Here is a 25,257-nt window from a genome sequence, read left to right on the forward strand (position 1 = left end):
AGTTGACTTTCATCCACTCAGAATCTCTCAGTTGACATTCTAATCCCCAGGACCTCAGAATTGGACCTCATGGGGAGGTCGGGTGTTTAAGGAGGTAATCAAGTTAAAGCGAGGTCATGAGGGTGGCCCTGAATCCAAAATGACTGTGACCCTACAAATGTGGACAGAGAGATGAGCACACAGGAATATCATGTGAAAATGTAGGCAGAGAGTGCCCAGTGGGGTGTCTCTAAAGCAAAGATTGCCAGCAACTACCAGCAGCCAAGGGAGAGGCCCCAAGCAGAGCCCACATCCCCCAAGAAGAGCCAGCTCGGTCACCACCGGGACCTTGGCTGTCCGGCCTCCAGAACTGCACGAGGATGAACTTCTGTAACCTGATCAGTGGAGCTCAGGCTCCCTGTTTGCTTGGTGTAATTTTTCTCCCCAAAATCCAATATTCCTTTTCATTTTGGAAGAGGCCTCTTGATTCTTTTTCACATCTTTAGTGAACATTAATTCTTTAAAATAACTGACAAAAATGACTTTTGAGTCTTGTATGACTTAAATAGCCGGTGACAAAAAAATGACTGGGTGTCTCCCCTCCCCCAAGGAACTCTGCCTTAGAGTTAGGGGCTCCTGGGGCACAAGCACAGGTGTTTTCAGAGGAGATCACTGTTCCACTTTCACAAATCTATTTCCTTCCCTTTATAGGAAGAAGAGATAGAATGGTAAGTCTTCAAATCACAGCCCCATAGTCCCAAGAGGGAAGGTCCTAAAACTGAGTTCAGCTCATCTGTCTACTTGGAGACAAACAGGTCTAGAAGGAAGAGGAAATACTGGGCCATTCTTGAGTCTAGTTACGCGGCTTTGTAACACGTGGGCCACACCTAGCCGGTCAGCACAGAACTTGAAACAGTGCTCAGCAACCTGTCCCCTCTCGCCCTCCATCCACAGCTTAGCCACCTCCATCACCATGGCAATGGGAGTGGACAGAGGCTTGGGGTCTGATGCCTCGAAGACCTTCCAGATGCCTCCTCTAACTGGCCCCATTCTGCTTTTTAGGTTCCAACAGAGACAAGTTGGGCAATCTCATAATAGACCATCATTTAATTAGCAGAAGTATCCACTGCAGTTCAGGGAAAACAAATGGATCACAGAAAACTGAAATGCTGTTTGCCCATTAGTGTTCCTATTTAAATCCTAACTGTTCAATATTTTAACAAGTGTTGAAAACGTTCACCATGTGTTTTTGGGCCAAGTGAAATAACCATCAGAGAAAAAAAAGAATCTGAATGAAAGAAGGGACCCTCTCTCCTCGGGGTTCTGGCACTTTCACACACAGCTGCCTGGGCTGGGTGTGAGGGTCGTGTGGATAAGTGTGACAGGTGCAGCGGCAAGGTGGCAGGGAGGCCGCACATGGGCTGGGCCTTTCTGGTGGTTAGGTTTGCATTGCAGCATCGTCTGCCTTGGTAGGGAGACTGTAAGCAGTCCCTTGTGCCTTGAGCCATGGCCGGATGCTGATGCTAGGCCCCAGACACTGCCCTCACTTTAACCTAGGAGGTGTCCCACCTGCAAGATTCCAACTCTCTATTCACTTCTCCCAATTCTATCCATTTTCTGAGACCCAGCAAAGACCCTATGGCTTATTCTAAAAGACGGGGGAGGGTGGCCACAGGAAGAACGAGGGGAACGTAGGAGGCCATGGCAGAGCTGCAGCAGAGACTGGGTCCCTCGGGGTGGGCATGGAGACACCAGAGGGCTTCAGGCCCATGAGTGCAGGCAGCAGGACTCTGTGCTGGCTCTGTGGCTGAAGGAACAATGAGCCTCATAGACTCCGGGGTTTTCACCCTGTGCCCTGGGGAGGATGAGTCAGGGGACAGCTGAGTTCTGGGCATGCTCAATTTGAGAAACCTGCATTCATGCAAAAGGAGGTCAGCATGGAGAAGGAATTGGCCACAGGGATCTGGAGCTCAGGGGCAGCTGAGTCCCTGTGTCACGCTATTCTCTTGTCTGCGGTGTGGAAGCCACATACGGGTTTGAGGCTCAGTTCCTGCCGGAGACAATGCACCCACAAAAAAAGTTATTCTCCAGTCTGTCATCCTGGTGCCCCAGGCCAGTCTCAGGAAGGAGGCCGAATTGCAGATCCTACTGCCCACCCTCTCTACCCTTTATATCTGGCCCCACAAAGCCTCACGTAGTCATAGGTGGGGTTGTGGGTTATGACAATTTGACACAAGATGCTAAGTTTTATTATGAAATGAAAGAACACTGGTGTTTTTCTCTCAGGTATGTTCTAGGTCATGTGAGGTCACTGACCAGAAAAAGTTGCTGTCATCTGGAACCTTCCCTGGTTTCATCTGGAACTTACCCTGCTCTTCATTTACTTTCTCTTCTTGATGATAATAAGCATGACTTTCAGCTGTATTTTGAGCACACTGTTTTTACCTAGAGCTGTAACAAGGGTTTCCCACCTTAGCTGCTCACTGGAATCATCCAGGGAGCTTTATAAAATACTGACCCCCAAGTCTTGCCCCTGTGAACAGATGCAACTGGTCTGCAGTACAGCCTGGGTACCCAGATGTTCAGACACTCTGAGTACCTCTGTGTAGCCACAGTAATAACTGCAGGTCAGAGATGGTGGCTTTGCTGCAAACCAATTCTCAAGAGCTCTTTTACTAGTGTATCTATAGGGGCAGCTGCATAAGCACATGCCTTGCAAGCACACAGTCACGAGTTTGATCCCCAGTACCAAAAAAAAAAAAAAAAAAATTAACAAGTGTATCTGTGGATACTGCCACATCCTATAGTGACTACTTCTTCACCCCAGTGGAAATTTCTTTTTTGGTACACATGTGTTGGGAATTGAACCCATGGCTTTCATACACGCTCTCCAAGTCACTAAAATGCCTGACCTGGGCTCAAACTTGTGATCTTCAGCGTCCCGGTGTGCCAGCATTAAAGGCATGAGCCACCATTCCTGGCGAATCTGTTCTTAAGCCAATGTTTGTTTCAGGTTCACTTACCTCATAGGGCTCCTTGGTGGTCCTGCATTTTTCTATCTGGTAGAGCTGGGTCTTGTAGCAGACACTGTCCTGGATATCAGATTTCTACCAGAGAAGGAGGGAAAAAAAGCATGGCTTAAGACTTGGAAATCAAAACACATTAAGCAGTTATTAATTTTTAAACCAGTGCTTGGCTGAGAAAAAGTGAGACGGATGGCAAGCAAAGCAATTGCAACGCAAAGTCTCATTTCAGAATGCAGACTGAGGTGAGCCCTGGACCCAGAGCCGGGCAGGCTCCTCTATAACAGGCTTTCCCCGCAAAGGGTCAGGTGACCTTGGGCTGGTCACTGGTCCCTACTGGCCTTCAGTTCTTTCCTCCATGCAACAGAGACAACTCTACAGTAGGAAAGAAGTGAACAGGCAAGTTGGAAACAATAACTTATTTTGTTGAGCCACTAAAGAAGATACAGATCTTATTTATTTTAAAAAGGAAGAACACACGTCCCAAAAGGTAAGCCACAGGACTCCATAACGTAGCTTAAAGAAAAAGAACAACTCCATGTAAGATCATGCAGGTGCAATCTTGTCTGGAGACTGAGAAAATTAAATGACTGATTAATTAATCAACCAATAAATAATTAATGAGCGCCCTCATAGGCTCTCCAATTTAAAATACATGTTTCTTGGTTTTATAAAAGAGGAAACAAAATAAGAAGGGAAGAGATGACAAATAATTACTGTGCTATATTTTACTTTTTAGGTCATTAGATTGGATTTCAAAATTATACACGGGTTACAAGTAGCTGGTTGATAAGATTAATAACGGGGACAGAGCATCCAATGCAATTAAATTAGCCATGTCTGGAAATTACTGAGCAGACAGCTGGAGCCTGTGGAGATTAATTCACTCTAGACTAAAAACAGCTACTTGCCTAGACTATGCATTCTCAGACCACACAGATGCTACAACTGAAGAGCTCAGTATAAAACAGGTACAATCAAATCAAAACTTTCTCTGCTTCAAACCATGTCAGCTGAGTTTCTAGGAATACTTTCAGGAGATAAAGCCAAGCTCAGCCTTGTAAAACTTTAAACTCTGATGCAAGCCAAGCGTCAGAGGGCAGAAGGTAAGATACCTGGACAAATAATGACACAGCCTAACATTTCCCTTGCTCAAGATGAGTTACACAATTGTCTCAGAAGGTGCTAGTGACTGGAACTTGTACCTGTAAATGTGGAAGCAGCCGTAACCAACACCCCTCGGCCTTACTTGGTAAAGCAAACTGGGATGACTGAATCTGCTAACCTACTAAGACAAGTACCAGCGCCCTCTGTAATACAGGAAGTCGTGAACTTTACAATATGCTGTTTCAAAACACTTTTACTTTTTGGATAACGTTTGAAAGAGAACACCAATTATCTGTGTGTGTAGCTTTCTTTTCATACCTTGGAGTCATCTGATAGCTTCCCCTTTCCCCTCTGTAGCATGATGGTCTCCAAATGAAAACACTTTGAGCCCTTACAAGTTAAAATGTGCAGGCACCTACACATACACACTCACACACACACACACACACACACACACACACACACCCCCCACTGTACTCATATATCATCCATATTACAAAATACATGATAAAAACAGGAATTTACTAGGATAAGAAAGAGTCTAGGACTTGTGATATTGTGGTTTGCATTTGGATGTCCCCCCAAAGCCTCATGTGCTCTGCTCACAGGTAGAAGTTTGGGGAGATGACTGGGGCCATGATATTCATCCATGGACTAGTCCACTGAGGAGTTCTCAGCTGAAGGCGACCCATCAGGAGGTGAATCCTGGTCTGAGAAGGCGATTGCTGGGGCGTGGCCTGGAAGGGTCTATCTCCTCCCTCCTCTCCTGATCTTTCTCTGCTTCCTGCTGTTATGCCTTGAGCAAGCCTCCTCTGCCACACCACTCTGCCAGGCTGCCCTGCCTCACAGCCAGCCAACTAGAGCCTAACAACCTCTACACTCTGAACCGCCCCTCCTTACGGAGCCAGGCCACCCCACAGGCTTGGTCCCTCTGCCTCTCATCATTTCCGCTTCTGCCATGAGGTGACACAGTCAATGGAGCTCTCATCAGAGGCCAAACAGATGGGCCTGCCTGCTCTTGGACTTTCAGTCTCCAAAACTGAACTAAATAAACTCTTTGTTATAAAGTGCCAAAAGTTGGCTTTAAAAAAAAAAAAAAATAGCAACAGCAAATAGAACAATCTATCCCCTGTGTCAAAAGTCATGTCTTTCTGGGTTTGCACCTCCTGCATAGATTTCCTATGAGCAACACCTTGGTACCATCTCTGGAATGCAAACTCAAAGCTATGAGTCTGTCCCTACAGAAGTGCTGCTCCATTACTGTTTCCACCAAGAACTTTTTTCTCCCTATGAAACGTCATCCTTAGTAATTGGTTAGTAATTTTGCAAAACTTTTTACTGTTGAGAATTTTTCTTCTGATGTACATCTTCACCAAAAAAAAAAAAAAAGTTCTGTAGCTAATTTCCTGAGGAAGCAAAATCTAGCAAATATCCTAAGCTGAATCAGCTTGGAAACATCTGTACTTTTAACCAACTGTTTAACAAACCTCCTGTCGAGTTTCTTCACATATTGAGCAGTTTTCTAGTCAACATCCTAGTGTCATTTCTACCATGGCAGGGAGAACATCATTTCCCCAACTGCACATGTTTTTTCATCTTTTTGCTGCAACACAGAAACCTCAAAAAAATTTTGAATTTTGTGACACGCTGATCATGTGACTTTGAATAGCACTAAAAAAGCACTAGTAGTTTGTTCTTACTATCTAGATTCTAAGGATCTTCCTAACAGAGAAGACTGCACAGTATCAGATCTCAAGGTGCAATATACACAGGGTCAAAGTTATCCTCCATGAAAGTGAATTCTTAATCAAATACGAGGTGGGTATCCTGCCAAACCTGAATTTCTTTGACTGACTTCCTGTTAGATCTGATCCAAGGCCACCCTCTTGGATATATACAAGAGTAATCATGCACAGAATCCATGTTGATCTGGATCTAGCTTGGTGGAATTCTTTTTTCTTTTGGGTCTTTTTTTCGTTTTTATCAGTACCAGGGATCGAACTCATGACTGCCTGCTTGCAAGGCAGGCGCTTATGCCACTGAGCTAAATCCTCAGCCCCTTGGTGGAATTCTTGGTGGAATTCTTTTTCAATCATTGTCCGTTTAAAGAGAGGTGATTTAATCAACAATACATGCTGAAGCACGTCAACCTCCTTTCCAGACACACATGAACTTCTTATGGCCAAATGAGGACAGAGACCAAGATGTCAGGGTATCACTGTCCACCCCATGCTGTGAGGCTCTCAACTGCTCCTTGCATGTGATATAATACATGTGGGCTCTGTTAAGTATGTGAGGATCAAGGTAGTGAAGCTCAAGTTCATTCTTATATTCCAGAGAAACAAATAAAACACAGTCATCTCTTTGTATCCTTGGGTCATTGGTTCTAGGTAGCTCCATGGATAGCAAATCCATAAACCCTCCAGTCCCTTATGAAAAATGGTGTGATGTTGGCGTGTAACCGATGCACATCCTCCTGTACACTTTAAACTTACTAGCAATTCCTGATACAGTGCAAATTCTATGCCACCAGTTGTTATGCTGCTACTGTCTTAGGGACTAGTGACAAGGGAAAATGTACCCATCAGTACAGACACAAGTGAAAATATATATACTCTTGATCAGTTGTGAGTTGACTCCTGTGGATACAGAACCTGTGGATACAGAACCCTTGGATACTGAGGGCTGAGTATAGCGAATTTCTTATATCCCATCCTTTAGAAATACATCCCTGACAGGCACTGCTCCTCGAGTGTTATGACCAAAGATGTCCCCAGCACCTCTAAAATGAGGGACCAAAGAGTAATGAGGGGGCTGAACAAAACATAAGCAATTGAGCTAAAGGGAAATGAGCCTTGATTCCCTCACAGTTCCCCCCAGGGCTTAGCTCTGTGGGAGAACAGAAAAACATCTCAGATTCCAAGTGCCACCTAAGAAGCAAGTTTTACTAGTACTTTACCCCACACTCAAGAAACTCAGCCTCACGTGAGGTTAAATAAGCAGCCTGGATCAAGTGTCAGCAACTGGGCAAGAGTGGTCAGAAGGTGCCTCTTACCCCTGACAAATAGCGCTCGAGCTTCTTGTTCAAGAGGAAGTAGATGGCGAGGATGTGGCAGGCGCGGTTGGAGAGCACGGTGTTGATCACGTCACTGTTCTTGAAGCCCAGCTTCTCCGTCATGTGTAGCACCACGCTGGGGCTCAGGTCTTCCAGGGAAATCCTGTGGGCAGAGAGACAGAACTAGTCACCCTCCACTCCAGCGGAAGGGCTCCCAAGGCAGCGCACAGAGCTGACCCACGAAGGCTTCCGTGAACACTAAGGTTCATTCATTCACCTGACTTACTATGAAAAGCTTCACATGCACAGAAAAGCAGGGGCCCAGCACTTTGTAACCGACTTGCATTTTTTTTTCCATTTTCCCTACCGTCCTTTCTCCTTTCACCCATCCTAGTTCCTTTTTCCTTTTGAACAATTTCTTCCCATCTCACAATAACTGCTGTACATTTTAGATCTTATTTACTCTTAATTTCTCACACACAGGAGACAATATGATGTTTACACATGCGAATCTGATTTATTTCCCATGAACATGGTCTCTGGTTGCAACCATTTACCTATAAAAGCCTCAAGTTTATCCTTCTTTAAGGCTGAGAAGTACTCCATTGTATAAAAATACCACATCTTTTTAATCCATTCCTCAGGTGATGGGCATTTGGGTTGTTTCTAAGATTTAGCTCTTATAAATTGTGCTGCTATAAACATGGATACACATATATTGCTGTGGTATGATATTTTTAATTTTTTTTTTATTTTTCTACTGGGGATTGAACTCATGACCTCACAATTACCAGGCAAGCGTATGAGCTACTGAGCTAAATCCCTGGCCTGATATTTTTAATTCTTCTGGGAAAATAACCAGAAAGGAAATAGCTGGGTGGAACAATCCTAATCCTAATTTTCTGAGGATCTCCACAATGATTCCCACAGTGGTTGTACCAGTCTACACTCCTACCAACAGTGAAGAAGGGTTCTTTTTCCCCTCAGCCCCACCAACATTAGTTATTGGTTGACTTCTTGAAGATAGCCATTCTTTCTGGACTGAAGTAGAATCTCAGTGTTTTAATTTGCATTTCTCGAATGAGTGTTGTTGGACATTTTTTCATGTATGTATTTGACATTTGTATTCCTTCATCTGAGAAGTGTGCGATCATCTCAAATACCCATCTTTGGTTAGGTCTTTAATTTGGGGGGCCTGATTTTTTTCAGTTCTTTATAAGCTCTAGATAGAAGTTCTTTTTCTGAGGGACAAGTGGCTCACTCTGTGTGTTGCCTTTTCAATTTGTTGGTAATTCTTTTGTTGTGCAAACCCTTTTTAATAAGATGAGATTCCAGTTTTTGACTCTTTGAAGTACTTCCCATGCAATCTAGGTTTTGTTCATGAACTCTCTACCTATACTATGTCTTCAAGGTTTCTAGTTACCAGAAAGACTTTTTTCTTGTCATTCTTTAAACAACACAGCATAATCACTATTTACATTGCAAGTAATCTAGAGGTGATTTAAAGCACAGAGGAAGATGTGCATAGGTTACATTTAAACACCATGTCATTTTATGTATGGAAATCAAGCACCTGCAGATTTTTAGCATCCTTGGGAGGACTCCAGAAACAATTCCCCAGTATGCACCTGGGAGGATGACTGTTGATACTACATGTGTGCCATCACCCGGATATACCAACTACACTTTGCCACACTGGTTTCACCATTTTCTGGCTAACGTATTTTAAATTACAGACACCATGATATTTCACTTCTATACACTTCAGTGTGCTTTTGTCTAAAAGCCCAAGGGCATCCTCTACAGAGCCACAAGACTATCAACTCTCTAAATAAAATTTTAATAGTCCCTTAATATCACTCATACAATTACGTTCAAATTCTCCAACTATGCCCCAAGTTTCTTTCCCATTAGACATCCTTTCCACAAAATGCATTTCCTAGCTGTGGGCAGAACACACATTCAGGCTCTCTTTGACTAGGAAGGGAAGACATTCAGGAACTAATCAGACCGTTAGGGATTATGAGAATGCACAAGTTGCTCCATATGGGGAGTCTGCACTCAGTTAAAACTCAGGGTGCTCTCAGCTTGTTCCCAGCCGGAAATAAACTCTTTGGGACAAAATTCCAAAGAAATACCAGGCATTCATTTATTTACTACTTCATTCATTCAGCCACCAAATCTCTGGGAGGAAGAGGAACATAAATCCACTTAGTCTCCTGACAGTCCCACGAGCAGGTACTATCAGCATTTCCATTTTACAGATTAGGAAACTGAAGGCCACAATGTTGAAGTAACTTTCCCAGGTTACAAGGAAGGAAGTGGCATCTCCAGAATTAAAATCTGCACAGCATGGCTAGAGTCTGGATGCTAAGCCTCTACTCTCACTGCCTCTCCATAGATAATTTGAATGGCTACCGAGGATAAGAAATCAGAGTGAGCATTATAAGGGGTATGCCTGGTAATGAAGATGCATCATCAGGTAGATACAAGTAGGGCACTAGTGAGCAGGAGGCAGTCATGTCTGGATGGAGCATCCCCAACCTCCACCAAAGGGTCTCATAATACTTCTGATGGAACCTCAGAGTTACGATGCCCAGAGAAAGCCCCATATCACAACCTGCAATTGTAAAAAGGATCCTACTTGCCCCATCCACTTGACTAGCTAATAAGAAATCAAGGGCAGATTGTCTCTTGGCTATCATCCACTATGTTGCTGTAACCTTCATCAGCTCTCCTCCATTAGGCTGGACCAATGGAGGGTCCAAAACACCCACCTCCAAGCAACAACGAAATCAGCTTCCTCACTCCTGTTTGTCTCCAAACTACAAAATTCTAGCTACCATGTGGAAGAGGAATGGAATGACTAGTGGTTAAAAAAAAGATATTCATAACATATTTGAAAGCATATGGTTTGGGGATGCAACTCTAGTAGAACAATTGAGGTCCTGGGTTCTGTCCCCAGCACCAAGAAAAACTTAAAAGAATTACACAATTATTTGAGCTATGACTACAGTTACTTGCCAAAAAGTTTAACATAGCAGGTGCAACTGTTTGAAAAGATCTGGTAACACCAGTGTAGGAATGATAATGGCCTCCTTTCTAGCCAATCACATCACACTGGAAGCTACACCCTGGCCAATCCAGTGGTGGCCATACTCCCATGGCCCCACCCTCTGTCTGGAGCAGGGGTCTCCAGGACATAGGAGAGTACAGAATAGCACAGGGGTAGGGACAGTATCCACAGGAGTGGACACCCCATTTCTGCCTTTCATGTATGTTGTCTCCGAAATCAGGAGAGCCCTGCCAATGTAGGTTGTGAACCCACTCTTGACAGACAGTAGTACATATTTTAAACATTTTCCAATAAATAATGTTTATACACATATATATGGTGTTGTCCAATGTCTACTATGGAATCTATATTGTGTTCAGATGGTACAGATGGGTTCAGATGATACAGAGAATGGAAAAATGTTCCAGGGCATGAGATATAATTTGAACTAAGTCCATTCTCACTAGGTGCCCTTTTACACTATTTTAGTCTAATGCTGTCCTGTATCTCCCATGCCCTGCTGTCCTCCCACGCCCACCCATCGCCACAGCTGCTTGCAAGAGTGGGGAGCTGTCTAGACCCTTGAGCAGACACAGGAAAAGGCAGCAGGGAAAGTTCTGTAAAAATGCCTGTGCTCAGATCAGCAAAGCCAGCAGGGCATCCAGAAAACATCTGCTGACTGACTGGCAGGAACATTTATTATAAAAAATTTACTCTTTAAGCTGTTTTCTTCTTGCCTTTTGGACATCAACACAGCGATCCCAATGATTCCCTAGGAGAAACCTCTCAGGAAGGACAGTGTGAGGCTTGGGAACTTTATTTGCCCTCTCCTTTCCCAGAAGGCAAAAACATTGGCAAAATCCATAATCATTAAATTTCAGTTATATTAATCAGCTCTGTCACCCAGACAAGATATCTGCCATATACAACTGAGAGGAGAAAAGGGTGTGTTTTTGGCTCTGTTTCAGAGGTTTCAGCCCTCGATCTTTAGGGTAGAGCAGCAGAAACAGCCTGGCCCAGGAACAGGGCTCTCACCGGGGAAGCCAGAAGCAGAGAGGGAGGGGGGAGAGCCACAGAGAGTGAGAGACCCTCCCCTAAGGCAGGCTCCTCGCTGCTGGGCCCCAGCTCCTAACAGTCCAGTGAGCTGTGAGGTCACCAGGGGACCATGGGTGCGGTCGGAGTCTTCATGACCTACACCCCTTCCACAAGCCCCACCTCTGACCACAGGAGACTTTGGAGGACCTTTGGAACTAAACCATAGCGTGGGTCTAGGAATGAGGGAAACTATAAACCATACTCTGCAAAGAAAACAGTTCCTTTTCTTAGTGGCATGTTCTTTCTCCTTTTAGCTATATGTTGGTAAAACCCCTCCTCCAAATTATCAAAAGTACATTTTTGCCTTAGAGGTAAATGTGTTTTAAAATGCTATCAACAATAGGTACCTCTCCCAATGGTTTGGAATTCTGGTTTCCTGTCCTAAAAACTGAATGCCAATCTACCTGCAGTACAAAATGAGTAACAGGCCTTGCAGATAAATGTAAAGACTATCAATGGGGCAAAACCAGTATAGGAAGGTGAGTTTAAGCATTAACCTCCCCCCAACCAAGTGTAGTGACAGCCTTGGAAAAGCTACAAGATGCCACATGGTGATTCTTTGTCAGAGCAGCTGCAGTGAATAGGGGAAGCACCACCTCCTCCAAAGCCATGTCGAGTGGATTGATTATGCTCATTCCGAAGGTGATTACATTAGCTTAATGACTTATCTGGCTGCCACCAAGGGCCTCCTTCAACAGAACGTGTTCCTCGTGCTGCACCTTGCCGGGAATGAGGCATGGCCCCTCGGCTCTGCTTTCTGTCTCTTGCTGGGGATAATATTTCTGGTGTTTGTTTCAGATACTGGCCCAAATTAAGCAGGTGTTGGAAAACAGCAAATCTATTTCCAGGTTCCCTTGGTAACCTAAGTAATCTAGATTTTGTCTAAATTACCGCCCATGAGCCAAATGCTAGAATTCTAGATGACAACCAAGCGAAACCACCTCCTCGGGGCCACGGAGAGTGTAAATTTGGTCTGGCAGCACGGATCAGGCTCTGAGCATGTCCACTTGTGTGTCCCTTTAAATTCTTCTAGAACTTTCACCCCAAGACACAGGTCTGCTTCCCATCTTGGTTGGAGAAATGGGCACGTGGCTTGGATGGCTTGGTGGAAGTTTCCCAGGGATTCTGGAAATAGGACCATGGAGGAACCCTCTTCCCCAGGCTTTTGGTCTCCCACCTGCCCCATAGTCAGCAGTTCTGCGGGCCTCATCCAAAGCTGGGCAGACACACAGGCCTCACCTCACTGGGCAGGAAGGGAGAAGCAAGAGGGACCCAGTGACACAGTTGTAATAGTCAGAGATCACCACTGGGACAAAGGATAAAACTCCTGGGCCTTTAATCTTTTTTTTTTTGGTACTAGGGATCAAACTCACAATCTCACGCTTGCCAGGCAGGTGCTTTTGCCTGCTGAGCTACATCCCCGGCAAATCTATGATTTATTAAAACCATGATTTGTGTCTTCTTTTTTTTTTTGGTCTTTTTCCTTTTTATTGGTACCGGGGATCGAACTCACGACTGCCTGCTTGCAAGGCAGGCGCTTATGCCGCTGAGCTAAATCCCCAGCCCATGATTTGTTCTTCTTCTGAGGTAGATAAGAACTTAAAAGTAAAAAAAAAAAAAAGTGGTTTTTGCTAAAAGCTGACTCCTCACTTAGCACCACAAGGACCCGATAGATAACTACAGGCAGAACACAGCTTGACTTTCACTTGTAAAACTCTGGGTCAACTTCTCAGTTCTGCATACAAGGACCCTTCTCATTCGAAGAGTTTCTGTCTAGAAGTTGGCTATACAAGGTTTGTCAGCCCGAACTCATCCAGCCTGTCTCATCACCCTTTGAGATGGAGAACACTAGGAAAAAGAGAATTACAGGGACATTCAGTTATGCCCAGAGTCTCCACCACCCTATACCTATAGTTGCAATGCGTCAGCAGAGAGTCATGTGACTGAGATTGTCCTTTAAAGCATGAGGACTGACTAGTCCCCTGGGAATCTAATTGCAATGTCAAGTCACAAGGATTCAACTTGAGCTACAAAACCAGGACTGAGATAAGAACACACTGGCCCCTGGGCCCACCTTGTCTCATTCCGAAAAGCTGGTCTTCCACTTCGGTGAGTGGGCCAATCTGAAGTCCTGCACTTGGGAACACTCCTCAAACTCCCCAAGGTGCACAATTTCCCTTACTTGCGTTGACTTTGCTCGTTAGGGGCCAGACTTGATCTCTGTCCGAGCTGCACGTCCCCTTATTTTCTCTTGCGTTTAATTTAGGGGTTTTTTTTCCCTGCAAATTTACACTTCTCCTTTAATTTCCGTTATCATTATCATTTAATTTCCTTTGTCATGAGCCCCCTCTGCCAGTAACACCAACCTGTCCGCTGCGCGGAAGCCACAGTCAGGATCCTCAATACCCTTACTCAGATTGTTTAGCAAAACGCCCAGCGAGTAGGAAAGAAGCACAAGAAGTGTTTGCCCAGACTCATGTTCCACCCCAGTCTACACCCAGTCTGAATGAAGCCTCTCGGTGGCCCTGGGCCACCACTACTGGTCACTGAGGAAAAGCCATGCCTACAAGTTCCAGGGAAACCAGGACTCCTAACTCATTTTCCTCCCAACACTTTCAGGCAGGAGACAGTAGCTGAAAGAAGTGACACAGTGAAGCCTCAGAAGAGAAGCCCAAGGGTGGTTTTGAAAGAGTTTTTTTTTTTTAAAATAGAGTTTAGGACTATTTATTTGCCCTACACACATGGTCCCAGGCCAACACACACACTGACAGATGCACACACATGTGTTCTTACACACATCAACACAGCACAGACACACACACACACCACAGACACACACGTACTCAGGCCACGGTCCCCCTGAAAGTCCCTTCGGTGAACTGGAAAGAGCTGTCCCTCAGGGAAGATGTGGCACCTCGGAACAAGGTTCGTGTGGGGAATATTGGCCTGGATTGCGGCCTCCACTGGCCCTCTGCACAGCCACACTCTGTGGCCCGTCTACACCTCCTCTCCCACCCTGAGACAGGCCTGCACTACTCGGGCAGTGGGCCGGGCCTGCACTCGCCGGGGAAGGAGCCCTTCTTGGTGCATCGCATTACCTGTTGGGATAGGTGACATTGCAGGGCACTTTGCCTGTGTAATTCTCATTGAGCCAGCGATTCGCCAGGGCTTGCTGAATATTTGGTCTCTTCACGGGATCTGGTTCCAGCAGGGAGCGTAGGAAGTTGATGGCCCCTGGAAAACATCAGGAGAAGAACAGGCCTGTGTTATAAACTGAACAAGAAACCACTGAAAGCCACAGCAGATAGCCTGCCCCCTTGCCTGCTTCCTCCTCACTGCTGCTGGAGTGATCTGTTCTCTAGATCTGGGGGTACAGCTGGGTCAGGGATTCACAGAATGCGGGTTCAGCTCCCCTTACCTTCAGATAAGTAGGGTTTCAAAACCCACCTCCTATAAAAAGGTGCCACATGTCCTAAGAATTTAAAGTGCCTGTCCGCGTGATGCAGCTAGGATGTGAGAATGCAAGAGCCAGTTTGGCCTCCCCAAGCTGGACACTTCCCAACACAACCTATGTTCTCTTCTCATTGCTTAGAAGTGAGCCAAAGAGATGTATATTTACACACTTACAGGATGGAAGAAAGTAAACAGAAAATGCCTGCTCTCAAGATTGGTGGCCAAGCACTGAGGAAGAAGTCAGAAGGATCAAGACATTCTAATTAACCTCACTAATGCAGCTTGACCATGGGACTCCCATGTCTCAGAAGGCCAAGGAGGCGCTTCCTGATTTGCTCTTTTAAAGCCGTTCTCCAGGGCTGCACTTCTTCTCCATACCCTATGATCTAATTAGTATGCATACCCTATGACCTAATTAATATTCATATCCTATGACCTAATTAACATACATCATCCAGCCTGGATGGGGCCCACAACCAACTTGTCGGGCATATTGGGCTGGTGTGCCACCAGAGTCACACTGTGTTAAAACATTAAATAGATTCTGTGTAGTGACTTCATTCTTAAAATCAGTTTTATCTCCACAGTGCCACACTGTAAACCCACAAATACCTGAGGGATTGCTTACCATTGGGCTGAATCTCATAATGAAGGGGCTGATTGGGTGGGATGTAGGCCAATGGAGTCTGTCATTGTTTTACAAAATAAAGACTTCACTGTAGTGAAGTAAGGGAAGGATATGCAAAACCATAAAATCCAAACAGTTTCTTGTTATGGTTTAGACTAGAATGTCCCCCCAAAGGCTCATGTGTTTACAAGGCTAGGCAATTAGAATAGGGGATGTTATACACACTGGTGGATTAACCTACAGAAGGGTTCAGAGCAGAATATGCTAGTAAGAGGCCAGGCCTGGAGGAGGCGAGTCTCCTTTCATTAAACATTTCCAGTGTACCTGCTGTTTATCCAAGCACTAGAGACAGAAAGCCAATCCATCTCCATGAAGAACATTTACACCCTTCAAGACTGTAACAAGGGTGATAATGCATGACATGTAAAAATACATACACGAAGGTCACAGGCTACAAAACTGATCAGCAAGCAAACAAGCAGGAGATCCAGATATGAAAACTGAATGCTAGGGATCCCTTCAAAACAAAGTGTCTGCCTTGCTCGAATTCTGGGACCCTTCTATTTTCTGATTCTATAATCCTTCTTTTATGGAACACTCTTACAGTGTCTTGCAATATTAAAAAAAAAATCTTTTGTGTAGCTTTATACATGACATCCAATTTCTAACATGCTAATAAGCCCCAGAAAACAATCTTATTTTGTTTGGTTGCCAACCTTTTCTGTCTTTTACTCCAAAGCTATTTTTCAGTTTTCTTAAGAGAATCTTGCTTCTTAAGAGAATCTTAACCTTCCGTAGGTTAATCCACAAATTCTCACTGTCTGATCGACTTTAAGTTGTCATTTCAATATTGTTCTTGAAAGAATGATGCGCCTTCTGTGAACACATTTTCTGCAGGGTAAAAATGAGGCCATCACAAAAAGAGGGACTGGTTGAGAGGCGAGAACCAACTCAAGAGAAGCAACCCTTGCTGGGTTCCCAGGACTTCTCTAGCGGCTGATGAGGTCACAAGAAGGTCATCTGCCTTCACATATGTAGTGGGTAAAATTATAACAATATGCACAGACACCCTAAGAATCACATTGAATACTATAAGTTTCATTTGCTTGAGGACCCCGTTCAATCCCCAGTATTACCAAGAAAACAAATACGCTCAAGTTTTATAGCTGGATCTCCAAATTGAACCTTCCTAAACTACTGCTAGGAAGTGTATGCCACAGATATCCTGTATCTCCCTCCCAACAAAACCCCTACCCTGTAAGACCCACTCGGATCAAGGTGCACCTATTGGTCCAAGGGGAAAGATGTGGGTTTAATGAAGTGAACTAGGCATGCTGTGGAGTTAGGATGCTTTCTGAATGACCCCTCTAGGGACCTGAATGACATTCCCAGGCTATAGTGTGGCTTTCTCAGAGTATAATTAACCAGAGGGACCAAGGATAAACCGGATGTGTGTATTATATTTTCACAAATCAAGTGCTCTACAACTTCACAAACTGCTTATAAGCATAAGTAATTTTAGTTCAAATTTCTGCTGATGAATTTTACTGCTTTAAAAATAAGCATTGCATTACCATCCTAAAAGGTCTTTGAAGTCACCCTTGCCGTTCTTTAGAGTTTTTGTTAGGGTTCTGAAAAATTCTTATGTCTGTGGGGCAAAAGGGATTCAAATATTCCCTACCCTCCAGCACAGTGACCTGCTGCCCTTTAACCCTTCAACCCTTGGGTCTCTATTCTGGCCAGGAGCATTGGGGTGCGCTCTGTCATCCTGCTCAAAGTAATATGAGCTACATATCCCCATGGTGCAAAAGGTCCCACTCTTTACTCCATGGGCCGGCAGCCTTCCCAAGTCTGGACCAGAACAGGTGAGCGCCCAGATGTTATATCAAGGCTAAAGATGACAGACAAAGCCATTAGACTTCTCCTGAGTGCTGCTCATTGCATGCAAGTGGATCCCACTGGAGGCTACTTCCTCAACACCTCCCAGGCTAGGAATTCTGTGATTATCCAACAGTTAGGCCTTCTTGAAAATTTTAGCACCGGTTCGACAGTCAGCCACACTAACACATCTCCTTTAGCTTCACGTCAGCGAATCCTCGGCACATAGCACTTTTAATCAGAAGCAACTGGAATGTGTTACAAACACTACTGCCGAGGTTCGGTGATGAAAGAGTAAACCGTCTGAAGTATGTCTAAGCCCCGAGAGGCATGTGCTGCTCTGTGATACACAAGTGCTAAAAAGCAGAAAGATAAAATGGCCCAGAAGAAAGAACTGGAAAGGCCGCCAAAGCTTACAATTTCCAACTATGTGGCAGAAATAAAGGGTGCTTCTCTGAAAGCATGTTTCACAAATTCACAAGGGAAACAACGCTGTATTTTTTTTAACTCAAATTTAGTGAAAATTCTTCAAGCTGAATATAAAGACAGCACTAGGATATAATAGATGTGATCATTACAAATGTGAGCGGCATACTCATCAAACTAGTAAATTCATGACACAATGAAACTGACATATTTTCTATTTGGATTGACATTATTTAAAACACAACTTAAAGACAAAAGATAATGTCCTTAGATTGGGAGGGGGCACATCATGCTCAATAAAACGGGAAGGGAGAGAAATACCATGCAGTAAAGTAAAAAAATCCGTTTTCACTCAGCCAGACTTAACCCTTCTGATACTGAGTTTCCTCACTGGTAAATTGGAAATAATGATATTTCTCTTGCAGAGTTATGTGAAAACAAGATTAACACATCAAAAAACCCCACATATATAGTTATTCAAGAAATGGCAAGAAAGGGTAAAGCAGTATTTATACACGAAATTGGATGACATCAGAAGGAAATATATATATAAAGATGGACCACGCTTGTTAGAAGCAGGCCACAATGAACTTGGTAGAGGACAGGGGGCCACAAACGTGGGGAGCAGTCAGAAGAGCAGCAGCGGATCCTAAACCTGAAGTCATTCATTTTATAAATATGACACCACACCCTGGGCTACATATGCAGCTGGTGCACAGCTATGGGTCCTACACTGGCCCAGTTCTTGATCCCGAGTGCTCAGATGACTCCATCAGCCACCTTCCCAAGCCACACCCACTTTAACACCCCTTTCCCCTTAACTTGATTCAGCAGGCTGGATTCCCTGAGCACTAATCATGTGCAAACACGACACTTGACACCTGGCACAAACACACAAAGCCTAGTTAGAGAGAGATGTTTTCATATCCCACTAGGAAAAAATGGGGGAGGCATCAGACTGCTTAGGTGGGAAATCAGATCTAGAAACGCAACTGATGACTGAAAAGTCAAAACAATCACAGAGTAGAAAGCCACAGTCAAATCTCTCTCAATGCAGAAGCAGGTGAAGTTAGACCCTACCCTGTGATAGATTGTATGGAATATTTTTAATCTTCCTTTTCTGCAATGACATTTGGACTGAATTTTAACATGTTAAGGCATATATTTTTTACTTCTTTAGGGTAAATTTAATTTTCCCAATCCAAAAACACTTAAATCTCGATGCACTAAGGTTGAGTAAGATCCCTGGGAGTAAAAGCATGGCACAGCTCTGAAGTAGTGTGAATGATTTTTTAAAATTATTAACCTCCATGCCCTCGCCTGGCTGTCCAGCCTGGTCCTGTGCTGAATTAAAGGGTGATTCTTGCTCCTCTTCTAGCCTGTGTGTGGTCCCCGCTAATGCTGTTCATGACATATCTGGCTCTCATGCTGGTGTTGCGCTGCTTCCTCCCAATACTTGAATGAGGCCATGCTCCGTGTTTCAGAAGCTTGACGGTATGAGGGGATGGAGATTTCATGCTGGTGAAAGACTATCTCTTTCTCTTTCACTCGTTCCCTTTGCATGGATCAGCCATGTTGAAAATGAAAGCTCCTCCATCCGCCTGGAGCCTAAGACAGGCAGAACACTTTACTCCCTGATCCAACTCTCCATAGATACATGAGTGAGAATAAACCCTTGCAGTCTCAAGCCACTGAGAACGGGGGGCCAGTTATTACTGTAGCTTAGCCTGGCCTCTCGTGCCCAATATAATGAGAAGGTGGCAGATGAGTGTTCTCCTGCTCCTCCAAGCCCCAGTGGGATTCAGAGTGGGTACTGTTTGCCTTCCTGAGGATGTGAATATCAGTACCCTTCTGCTCTTCTATATGCTGGGTCCTGTAGGAGAAAACAGGCTCTGCCTATCACAGGAACTTCAGAATCACTGACATATTTATCAATAATCCTGCTCTAAATGGCTTTTTGCCTGTGGGAATACAAAATGGTTCAGCTTTTCTGAACATGGGTGTGACAGTTTCCCATAAAACTAAGTATCTGTATATGCTAACTATCTGATCCAGCAATTTTACTCTTGTGCATTTGTCCCAGAGAAACAATATATGCTTAGACTAACACCTGCACACGAATATCCACAGCATCTTTCCTCGTAATGGTCCTAAAGTGGAAACAGCCCAGTGGTCACTCATTGGATGAATGGTTAAACACACTGTGGAATGTCCATGCTAGGGAACGCTGCTCAGCACTAAGAGGAAACCCAGTTCCGAAGCATGCAGCAACTGCAGCTTGGGTCTCAAATATGTATGTAGCATTTCTGAAGTGACAAAATTATAGTGACAGAGAGCAGGATAGTGATTGGCAGGAGTTATGCACAGTAGAAAGACAGGATGTGGCGGTGGCCATGGGGAGAGCACAGGATCCTTGAAATCCACCACAGTACCTCGAAACCATGGTGCCATATGCCAACAAGTGTGACGAAATTGCGCTAAATACACAGCAGTGTTCACATGAAAGCATTTGACGCTTGTGAAGCTGGAACCAGGTCAAGAGATTTAATCAACAGTCAACGTCTGGTGGTAGGCATACACTATCATAATATCAGGCCCTGCTACCGGAAGGAGCTGAGTGAAGATACATAGGCCTCCTGTGATTTTGACAGCTGGGTGTGAATCTTCTTTTTTAAAAATCTTATTTGTTTTAAAATAAACAAGTAAATAAAACCACCCCCCTCCGCTCTCTACTCCCATATCCTGAGTTTTTAGTTAGCACATGTGCACTATCACATACCACACACTCCTACATCCTGTTCCCACTTGCAACACCGTGTGAGCTCAGCACGGGAAGAGGCTGCTCCCCACTTTCCTGCCACCTGGACTCACCCAGCACACGGGCACATTTCATACATGAATGACTATGAAATATGAATGAAGGACTGAATGCGGGAATGAACAGTCTTCACAGTGCTTTGCAGCACTGTCTCCATTTCCCGGAGTGCTGAAACTTACACAAAACAATTCCTTCACCATTTTTGTACGTTTCCCACCTCTGAAAGCTACAGCTTTCAGTGCAGAAATATTACTTTTAGAACCGTAACTTATCTTCTCAAGGACATAAAGCCTCCTTTGCGCTCAACCTCCAGGGATCCCACCTTCCCTCACAAAGGTGAAAGTATGGCCAGAATTAGATAATTATGTACTGGAACTCATTTCAGCTTGGATTCACTGGATTAACTCAAGAGAAAAATACTTACCAGCAGTGAAATAAAGTGCTATACTTTAACCATTTATTATGAGTGATGAAGCTAAATAACTGCCTTTGTTTTGCTTAGCTTTGTTTCGTTTCTGAGGCAGAATCTTGCTTTGTAGTGTAGGCTGGCCTTAAACCTGCGGCAACCCTCCCTGCCTCGGCCTCCCAAGTGCTGGGATTACAGCCTCACACCACCACACCTGAACTGAATTCTACTTTTTAACTTTTTGGTCAAATGCTTCACCTCAGTGAGTTTATTTCAAGAGGACAATTACATAACCATCTGAATCCAGTCCACACACTTGATATACATTTTGAAGCAAACTAAAGGACTTCATTTACTGGTTCTGAAACCAAACCTTAATACAAACTGTTCACTGAAACATGAACTGGCTAAAGTTTGAGAAGACTTTTCAGGTACACCTGATAATTCAGTCAGATGAGTAACTGAACCTACATCCATCGAAAAGCTTTTGAACAGGCTCAGAAACTCACATAACCCAACAAATTACAGACCCAACCTGAATGAAACTAGTATTTCTTTACAGTGAGTTGACTAAAGAACACATAATAGAAATGTGATTATAAACCCCTTCCGAGCCAAGACTATAATACTGTGAGTTTTAAAACAATCAAGCCTGCAATTATTTTTCAAGTGGAAAACAGAAGATCCTATTGACGCAGGCATTTTGTGCAGAAGGAGGAAGTTGGGGTTTGGGGATTAAGAAGGAAAAGGACAGGTGAGTGAAGGGAGTGGCTGGCTGGAGTGGGAAACCAACCAGCTCTCGAGACTTAGTCCTGACAGTGGGAGGAAACTTACAGTCATGGGACTGTCGTGCTAGCATTGCTGCAAAACAAAACGCTGCTTCACAAATGGACGCACACCAGACTGGACAGAGGTCCTAAAACCCTGAATCCAGGGCAGCAGGCGCCTTACCTGTGGACAGCTGGGTGGGGAGGGGGTTCATGTCTTTGTCCACCATCTTCTGGTACAAAGCCCTCAGGCTGAAAGGCTCCACTGTGAAAGGCAGGGTCCCCGTCAACATGGCATACATGTTCACGCCTCTGAAAAGAGAAACCAGAGCATGAGACCACAGTGAGGTCTCACCCAGGGTGGAGGACAGAGGACACAGGCTTAGTAGTCATCCTTCCAACCCTCGGCAACACACTGCACTGGGTGGGCGGGCTCCACCCCAGCTTCCAGTGCTGAGCAAGAATGTAGCCTCAGAGATACCTCCCTCTCTGCTTTCCCAGTCATGCACAGGTTGAGCATCCCTGTTCCAAAAATCCAAAATGCTCCCAATTCTGAACTTTTCTGAGTGCCACCATGATGTCACAAGCAGAAAATTCCACCCCTGGCCTCATGAGACAGGACATAGTCAAACCCAGGCACAGGAAAGGTATAACATTACCTTTAGGTCACCTATCGGAGCTATCTAGAAAAGAGTTGCATGGCTAGACTTGGGTTCCATCCTCTAGGTGTCTCATTATGTATCTGAAAATATCCCAAAATAGTAGCCTAAATCCAAGATAGTGACAAGATGGTGAAGAAGAAAAAAGAAAATCCAGAATCTGACAACAATTCTGATGCCAAGTGTTTCAGGTAAGGGATACTCAACCTGCGGAGGAAGAAATCAAGGGCAAGGAATTTCAGATAAAATGATGCTTTTAAAAAAAATGCCCAGTCAATACTAGGAATCTCAGATAAAAGTAGTCCTGCCACTATGCGGTCCTCCAAGCATAACCTACAAGGCAGAGCTTGGAAGAGGCTAGACTAAAAGACGGAGGGCAAAGTCCCACCTGGGAAAACCAGTACCGGAGGGAAGAGCCCAGCCGGGTACCACTCAGGCCTCTGAAAAGGAAGCCTCCCAGCCAAATCCAGTATTTTGCTATCTTCTTGAATTTTGCTTTGGCTTGTGACGAGAGAAATTCCTTCCCACCCTTCTGATTTTATTATTTATTGTGTGACTGCCACCTGGCCTTCTCCCAATACCTCAGCTGCAGCTGAAATACCTTCTGAGTGGGCTTAGCTGCTTATATCCAAAGCCAATCTAGCAATCCAGAGAACAGCAACGTCTTCTTGGAGGATTTTTATTTTCCCGATGTGCAAACCTAATATCGTTTTGATGAGATTTCCTGACAAGGATGAAAAGCCTGCCAAGCAAGGAGTGTCCATCACTCAAAAGCACCCACGGGAATATGTTTTTAAAACAGGCAATGGGATCTCCAGTCAAAACAAATCCAATGAGAGTGATGGAAATTAAGAACCTGAAGGCCTAATTCCACCAAGGCGCCGTTGAATTACTATGCTCCAGATAATGACAGGTACCAGAGCCCACAGGCTCCGGCTAAAAATCATTCTCAAGTTTCAGGCATATGTGAAGCCGGGTTCCTGCTCTGAACTCACAGAGGGTGAGGGGGACAGATACACAAATGTTCATTCCACACATTCCTGCAGGGTGCCTCTCCGGCCCACACAGGGTTATAGCTGCTGGGTACTGGTGAAACAGAAAGATGTCACCATCCCAGATTTAGGCTTAGGGAGAAAGAGGCCATAGACAAAAGCACACATAAATAAGCCCAATCCTTGCAAGGGGAGAAAGTGAGCAGAGGGGATGAGAAAACACTAAACGGCACCGCTTTTGGACTATGACAGAGTTCAGTTAAAGGAGATGAGGATGAGGAGATAAACGGCATTAACCAAGAAACATGTTCGGCATAAAGGCACATGCCTGTAATCCCAGCATTCTGGGAAGCTGAGACAGGAGAATCCCAAGTTCAAGAACAGCCTGGGCAACTCAGCCACTTAGCAAGTCTGTCTCAAATTGTTTTGTAAAAAACTTACGGGCTGGGGAATATAGCTTAGTGTAAAGACCCTGGCTTCAATCCCCAGTACTGAGAAAGGAGAGGGAAGGAAGGAAGGAAGGAAGGAAGGAAGGAAGGAAGGAAGGAAGGAAGGAAGGAAGAAAGGAAGGAGAATGGTAATGGGAAAGGGAAGGTGAAGGGGAAGTTTTTACCTCCTATGAATAGACCAAGGAGCTCAGAATGGGAGCAGCAGATGCAGCCTGTGTTGTTGTGAGAGTCACACCAGCAGTCACAGTGTGCAAGGAAAGGACAGAGCAAAGGAGCACCGGCAACGTTCTGAGGGGAGCCGCCCAGCTGCAAATGTGGAGAGCTGTGCCAGTGGTGGAGAGGGAGGCAGTCGGGGAGACCCGGGAACCTACTCTGCAATGCTGCCTTTAAACATATTGAAGGCAGAACCAAGTATCTTTGCTTTGGAGAATGTGGGGAGACTAATCACAAGGAAAACTAAGATGGTTTCAAAACTGTGAAATTTCCGTTTACAAAGAGGCCTTGCACACAATGGCTTTAAAGGATGAAAATCCTCTGGCACACCCCACCAAGGCTCTGAGGATTCCAGACACCTCTGCAAGCTGTCCCTAACCTCCCTAAGGCAGTCTGCCCACGAGGCCAACTCCAGGCTTGAGGAAGGGCTTCCCATTACTGAGCTGTACTCCCCAACTACTTTTCCATGGTGAGCACTTTACATATGGAAAACTGGAATCAGGACCTCCCTGCCCAGGCCCTTTGCCTGTGCTTCACGTGATATGGTATGGAGTCTCCTCGAAAACCCAGCTCCTTGCCTTGACTAAACACCAGCTGGTTCATGCAGTTAATTAGTGTCAAAGGCTTCATGTTATACAACAGAGAACTATTCAACAAAATTTGAGTGAAGTAAGCCTAGGGAAGAGGATGGTGAAAAGATTCTATCCACGCCTACCTCTGTGGACATTTTGTCTCTAACATGCATATGCAAAACTAGAGGTCTTGGTACTTATACAATGAGTTCGAGACCCAGTACTGCAAAAAATTTTTTAAAAAATTTTTTAAATGCTAAAAAGTTTAACTCACTCATTTGCAGAAAAGAATATAACAAGTTAAACTATTTTATTTTATTTTGTTTTATTTTCACTTTATGAAGTACTGGGGATTGAATCCCAGAATTTCCATATTACACCCTCAGTGCCCCTCTCCTATTTTTGAAAGACAGGGTCTCGATTTTAGAAAATGGTGGCTTGCTAAGGGATCAGGTGGAGAGTCTCTCCGGAAAAAATCATATGAGAAGCTAGAATATGACAACATGGAGAGGGCCAGACAAATGGATAACGATTCTTACTAACCAAGACAGTGCAGCTGGAGGCTGATAATGGGAGGCTGCAAATCCCGCGCCTTTAAATCAACAAACTGACCTGTGAACCCAACAGGAAAAGCTCTGTTGGCTTTTGGTGATTGCTGGAAACTGAGACCTGAGACCCCAAG

General features: G+C 44.6%; 1 protein-coding gene across 1 annotated transcript in view; it reads right to left on the bottom strand.

Moving 5' to 3' along the window:
• Positions 1 to 25,257, bottom strand: part of Hunk (hormonally up-regulated Neu-associated kinase) — a 107,919-nt gene that overhangs the window by 12,669 nt on the left and 69,993 nt on the right. Inside the window, exons 5-8 of the mRNA XM_013149710.3 lie at positions 21,875 to 22,002; positions 14,413 to 14,548; positions 7,165 to 7,327; positions 3,003 to 3,086 (exon numbers count right to left, since the gene is read on the bottom strand). Coding sequence (XP_013005164.2) covers positions 3,003 to 3,086; positions 7,165 to 7,327; positions 14,413 to 14,548; positions 21,875 to 22,002 — 511 coding nt within the window. The remainder of the gene's footprint in view (positions 1 to 3,002; positions 3,087 to 7,164; positions 7,328 to 14,412; positions 14,549 to 21,874; positions 22,003 to 25,257) is intronic.

This window comes from Cavia porcellus, unplaced genomic scaffold (assembly GCF_034190915.1).
Source record: "Cavia porcellus strain 051 isolate PalLab524CR breed Dunkin Hartley unplaced genomic scaffold, mCavPor4.1 scaffold_7, whole genome shotgun sequence".
Lineage (NCBI taxonomy): Eukaryota > Metazoa > Chordata > Mammalia > Rodentia > Caviidae > Cavia > Cavia porcellus.